This window comes from Clytia hemisphaerica, unplaced genomic scaffold, assembly GCF_902728285.1.
Source record: "Clytia hemisphaerica strain Z4C2 unplaced genomic scaffold, Clytia hemisphaerica genome assembly, whole genome shotgun sequence".
NCBI classification, from domain to species: Eukaryota; Metazoa; Cnidaria; class Hydrozoa; order Leptothecata; family Clytiidae; genus Clytia; species Clytia hemisphaerica.
In genome coordinates, this window is record NW_027104464.1 from 86,067 (window position 1) to 91,177 (window position 5,111).

At 38.2% G+C, this 5,111-nt stretch overlaps 3 protein-coding genes across 3 annotated transcripts; all 3 read right to left on the minus strand.

The window, feature by feature from the left end:
* Positions 1–330: 330 nt before the first annotated feature.
* Positions 331–1,720, minus strand: LOC136821122 (uncharacterized). The gene is made up of 4 exons (XM_067077346.1): positions 1,625–1,720; positions 1,277–1,480; positions 459–913; positions 331–369 (listed from the first exon to the last, which is right to left on the minus strand). The coding sequence occupies exons 1-4, from the start codon at positions 1,692–1,694 to the stop codon at positions 331–333; spliced, it is 768 nt and encodes a 255-aa protein (XP_066933447.1). The 5' UTR covers positions 1,695–1,720.
* On the minus strand, positions 1,720–2,597 carry LOC136821123 (uncharacterized). Its single transcript, XM_067077347.1, has 4 exons — positions 2,250–2,597; positions 1,955–2,080; positions 1,763–1,848; positions 1,720–1,731 (listed from the first exon to the last, which is right to left on the minus strand). The coding sequence occupies exons 1-4, from the start codon at positions 2,443–2,445 to the stop codon at positions 1,720–1,722; spliced, it is 420 nt and encodes a 139-aa protein (XP_066933448.1). The 5' UTR covers positions 2,446–2,597.
* Positions 2,598–2,675: 78 nt separating this feature from the next.
* Positions 2,676–3,533, minus strand: LOC136821143 (uncharacterized). Its single transcript, XM_067077370.1, has 3 exons — positions 3,371–3,533; positions 3,039–3,226; positions 2,676–2,915 (listed from the first exon to the last, which is right to left on the minus strand). The coding sequence occupies exons 1-3, from the start codon at positions 3,419–3,421 to the stop codon at positions 2,765–2,767; spliced, it is 390 nt and encodes a 129-aa protein (XP_066933471.1). The 5' UTR covers positions 3,422–3,533; the 3' UTR covers positions 2,676–2,764.
* Positions 3,534–5,111: the final 1,578 nt, after the last annotated feature.

Sequence of the window (5,111 nt, forward strand, 5' to 3'; positions counted from 1 at the left end):
TTCCTGCCCCAGATGGCATCTACGTCGGCTTTAAACATGGGAAAGTTATTGTAGAGAGTATGGCGACATGGAAAATCGAAGGAGAAAAAGAGCAGTATGAGAGCGAAGACGAAGGCGAAGACAGCGAAGATAGTGACTAATATATAAGTAAATATATACAACATGTTTGTACTTATAAATTCAAAGGTTCTATCAAAATAAAAAAATATCTACTTATTACTAGCTAGACGTGAAAACTTGGTGGATTTCTCGATGATTTCTTCCCTTGGAGGCCTTTCTGCGGGGGTCACGAACAGCCTTTTTCGATTTGATTTCACTTTCACTCTCTTTTCATCCATGGCACGGTAATAGCATCTCACAGCAATTTCTCTTAAGAAATCATAGGATTTGTTCTTTCTCACCTTCTTTGCAACAAACCTTTTTGAAAAGGTGTGGTATGCTATCTTGAAGCGCCCGACCAATCTGCCTTCTTTCAAGGCTGATTTAAACCCTCTGTTGATGTTGAGATTATGGTCAAGAGCTGCTAACATCATACCACATTCCATTTTGGTCTGCTCGAAGAACACACTTTTTGGTAGGTACCGGATTTTGAGCGAGTGGAAGACTTCGAGGTGGGTGGTAAATACGTTCAAGTTCAGTTTTTCCAGATCCTTCTGAAAGGTTTTGTGTAGGGCGATACGTTGTAATGCCTCGTGAGGAAGTGAGCCAGCTGTCATCCACTCGTACTGTGATGTGTCGTTTTCATGGGGGCATTTTGTGTAATGCTCACCAGGAAACTCATGTCGATCCACCACATGGTGAATGCACGAGTTGAACATTTCCACCAACTTTTCCCCATTCTGCCCACATTTCTGCACACACCAGTACAAGTGGTTGACAATGGCGGGTATCCATTTCATGAGCTCCTCACAGCCTGAAATTTAAAAAAATTTGACGTGAGTGTGACGTTAAAAGAGTTTGAGCATCCTATTGGGCCCTTCCAGAAAAAAATTTTACATGGGGGGTTGGAGGATATATTATCCGGGGTGTAGCAAAAAATCATCAAAATTTGCCTAGTCCGGGGTGTAAATTTGCCCTGTCCGGGGGGTAAATCACTAAAAAATTTTATATCCTCCACCCCCCATGTACAATTTTTTTCTGGAAGAGCCCATTTTCATATTCCTACCTTATCTCCGACAACTACAATATTTGTTCCCTAAGGAATGTACATGTGACATGGGTGAAAGCAAGCGAACAAATTGCTTTTGGCGGATGGTGAAATATATAATAAAGATACCTTTCTTTTTAGCTGCTTTCACTAGCTTTTTGGAGAGGTTCTTTGCCATGTGCCAAGGATCAAACTGGTGTATGAACTCAGCAAATCGTTGGTCGACTCTCATCAATTTTTTTATCTGAGTGTTACGGTCAGTTGAAATGACGAATAGTGATAGCATGGTGGCCAAACGTAAGATTACTCGTATGAATCCTTCTTTTTCCATTACTGTCAAAATAAAAAAGGTTTACATGTGTCAGATTTTCGAAAAAGGAGTAATTTAACAGAAGCCAATTTGAATTTTTCTGTAGATTATTTAACGAAAGTAAGACGGAAATATCTTTTGCTACTATATAAGTCGCTGAAAATTACCTTGTGAATTTTTGCATTCTTTCACATTCACCACCTCAAAATCGAGTACCTTGTTTGTTTCAACATCCATAGCAGTAACGGTACAATACGTTGCGTTATGTCCCGGACTGTCACACTGACCATCAACACTAGGGAGACTTTGTCTTCTCGTGAATCGACCTCTTCGATCAACTTCTTTTGATGGCTTTTCCACGTTCTTTTGATTTCAGGGAACAAATGAGTACCTTTAATAGAAAAAATATAACTTAGCAGCCATGGGAAAGGTTGGAAAAAACCGTATGAAAGGGTGGCCTCAAAATCACATTTAATAGTTCTAATTGGTAGATTTACCTCGCAAGTCAAAGAATGTTGTCCGTCCCATGATTTTCAAGTTCAACACGTGCGCGAAACGTTTAAGTTTAGGAAACGATATTCCCGATAGCTCAGCAGCGGCTGTCACCATCAAATTTCCGATACCTGAGGAATGAATAAGTTTCTTTAGATGAACAATATTGAGAGAGTTCAGAATATGTAATTAAGGAAAAGTTTTTTATTTATAACGTCTATTGTATGTAAATGTTTTCCAATTGGAGTAACTATCACCCACTTTGTTTCCCCTAAAGAATTCTCGATAAAACATTCATACCCTTAAAATTGGTTGCTTTAGGCTGAGATGACCATTCTGTTTGACATCCTCCAAGGCAGTTCATCTTTCGTCGGTATTGTGTACCCTCGTTTTCAATTTTCTTTGTCTCAATAATCGCTTCTCCACATACCTGGCATGTTTTGAACAATTTATCGAGCTGGCTTTCGTAAACGAGGTATACATGGTCTTTCTCCATGTTGTAGGCCCTTCCAGTGTTGATTTTCAATAATGTGTCAGGTTCTCCGTCATTGTCACTTTTCCCTCCACTTGGTTGAAAATCGGGATCTTTTCTTTCACTCCTTTCCAGCGACTTTTCAAGCCATACGTCCGGTGTTGTTGGTGATTGAAGAAAACTTTTGTTGTTAGAATAGATAAAAGTACTAAAAAGAAGACGAGAACTAATACTAACAAAAACGTGTAACCATGTTATAAAAATACATTATCAGCCGGATAGCCCTCGTAGTTGAAGCGTTTGCAAACCCCAAATGTCAAAAAGCATTTGGTAACAAAGATATTCACTTCGTGGAGTACCTTTGCAATGGTTCGTTCTCTGGTGGGCTGGTTACTTTCTCTTCGATTTCAATGGGTTGAGTTGTGTCAATGGTTGAGGATTTAATAGGTTGATTTGAGCCATTAGGTTGATGGTCTTGCTGACGGTAGAATTTTCTATAATGGAGGAAAAAGAGTAAATTGAGCTTGTTAACCAATCAGTGTTTCAACAGATACCCTTTAGAATACTTCTTTCAGCTGTGAGATCTGGAGGATGTGAATTTGTAAAGAAATAGTTACCGTATTGTTGCTGGTAATGAAGGTAATCCAAGGGTATCTGCCAATGTATCTATCTCTTTTGTATTGAACACTCGTTCAAAGTCGGCATCGAATGAATCGTCGAGTCCAGTTTGATTCTTTGTAACATGCTCATCAGGCGTTGGCCTCTCTAGTTGAACCGTTTGAACACCCTTAGCACGAGTTTTTATCTGCAGAAATAAACAATGGGTGTATTGATGTAATTGGACAGACAAACAACAAAGATATATCAAAAGGCTCACTAAGGCAGCCATACTAAAGTCTTTAAAAAATTTACAGATAAAAAAAACAGCGCTGAGAAGAGAATAACATACTGTCTTGACGCGATTATCTGTTTGGATAGACTTTTCAACCATTTCAACCATTACGTTTTCGCTGGGTTGGACGGGGGATTGGGCTGACGGCAGTGATTGAAAATTCTCAAAAGATAGTTCTTCATGCGACTGAAAGTCATCTGGCTCTGGCTCTGGTTCAACACTTCCTATTTTCACCATTGAATCTAGCATCTAAAAGCAAAGTAAGAGAAAGTCTTTCATTTCAATTCTTACCTAAAGCAATTATATAGTGTAACTATGTCACAAAAATTAGTCGTATTAATTGCTAGACAAAAGCCCCACCCCACATAACAAATCCCTTTAGCACCGAATTACTTGTTATATACCTGACTTTGTCTGACTTTGGCCATGACATTTGGTCGCGTACAAATGTTTTGAGCAACAGAATGAGGCATGATGTCTGGTAAAGCATCAGGTTTTAATTTCCTCGCTATTTTCCTCGTTTCTTGTGTTTCATCGTTACTCGCTTCTATGAACACAGAAAACAAAGGTACATTTGTTTCTTGATACTACAACGTAAAATATCCCGCTATAGGTTCACACTAAGATACCCTTGTGTTTCTTCTATCGGCTAGGTCGTCCTCTGAGACAGGGGCGTTGGGAAATTTTCTATGCCAGCTAATTTTTGTCAGAGACAGGGGTGTTGAGAAATTTTCTATGCCAGCTAGTTTTCCTCTGAGACAGGGGTGCTGGGAAATTTTCTATACCCGTTAGTTTTTCTCCGAGACAGGGATGTTGCGACAATCACGCAAGGGCAAATTGAATAAAAATGAAATTAACTGACCTTGAAGCTTCGCCATTCGAATCTGCATTTCTCTCGATTCATCAAACATTTCATCGCTAAAATGATTCTCGCATAAAACAATTTTCTTGGGCAATTCATCTTTCCTTTTATTTTTTATGATGTTAAGCCATTTCAACCGACGTTCCTTATCTTTATGAGTTTTTTCGCTAGGTAGGTTGAAAAAGGTTATATCTTTGTCCCTACGTTGATGTTTATCGCAGCCTACAGCAGCACAAGCAGACATCTTTCATCGAACAAGTAAAGTCAATAAGGCTTCTCAAAAAGTGATTTTCCCTCCCTTCATCGTCTTCATATCAAAAAGGGAGTCAAGAAATGATTTTTCATTGTTAGAAGAGACAGGGGGTTTTACTTTCAACCCTTCCTTCATCCTTTTATCTTTTATATTTTATGAAGAGAACGGCTGCAATTCTTGACGTCACAAATTTTATTTTCGGCAGCCGGTAATAAAAAGCGTTTTAAAAACAAATATGGCGGTGGTTTCGAAAGAGGTTTGATTAACACAAAAAAGAGAAATACAGGAAGTGATGATAAAGCCATGGTGAGACTTTTGAAAAAATGAATCTTTTTTTCGTTATATGCATGTTGATTGGAGTTTTCTTTGGGTGTTTTGGTTTTCCAGTGGACGGTCCCTTTAAGTGCGACGTTTTGCTATGTACATACGGTTGAAAAACCGTATCGAAAAGTAGGAAAGTAAGTTTGACATACCAACATACTAAAATATTTATATGTATCATGCATTTATATAAAAAGTACACAACTCATTAATAAAAAAATTTATTCCACTTCGAGTCAGAAATGACTCTATAAAAAAGTTTACAAAATTATTCAGATTTTAAATCAAATTAAGGTCTAAGTTCCATCTAATTGAAGGCCCTCCAAATAAGTTATATAAATGATTATATTAGAGATTCTCTC

Bases quoted from the DNA above. Each gene is read 5' to 3' on its own strand.
- LOC136821122 (XM_067077346.1), bottom strand. From the start codon at position 1,694: ATGGATGTTGAAACAAACAAGGTACTCGATTTTGAGGTGGTGAATGTG. The intron at 1,481-1,624 runs GTAATTTTCAGC...TTATTTTGACAG, and splicing joins AGAATGCAAAAATTCACAAG to TAATGGAAAAAGAAGGATTC. The intron at 914-1,276 runs GTATCTTTATTA...TTTAAATTTCAG, and splicing joins GAAAGCAGCTAAAAAGAAAG to GCTGTGAGGAGCTCATGAAA.
- LOC136821123 (XM_067077347.1), bottom strand. From the start codon at position 2,445: ATGGAGAAAGACCATGTATACCTCGTTTACGAAAGCCAGCTCGATAAA. The intron at 2,081-2,249 runs GTATGAATGTTT...TTCATTCCTCAG, and splicing joins TAAAGCAACCAATTTTAAGG to GTATCGGAAATTTGATGGTG. The intron at 1,849-1,954 runs GTAAATCTACCA...TTTCTATTAAAG, and splicing joins AACATTCTTTGACTTGCGAG to GTACTCATTTGTTCCCTGAA.
- LOC136821143 (XM_067077370.1), bottom strand. From the start codon at position 3,421: ATGGTTGAAATGGTTGAAAAGTCTATCCAAACAGATAATCGCGTCAAG. The intron at 3,227-3,370 runs GTATGTTATTCT...TTATTTCTGCAG, and splicing joins CAGATAATCGCGTCAAGACA to ATAAAAACTCGTGCTAAGGG. The intron at 2,916-3,038 runs GTAACTATTTCT...CCTCCATTATAG, and splicing joins TCATTACCAGCAACAATACG to AAAATTCTACCGTCAGCAAG.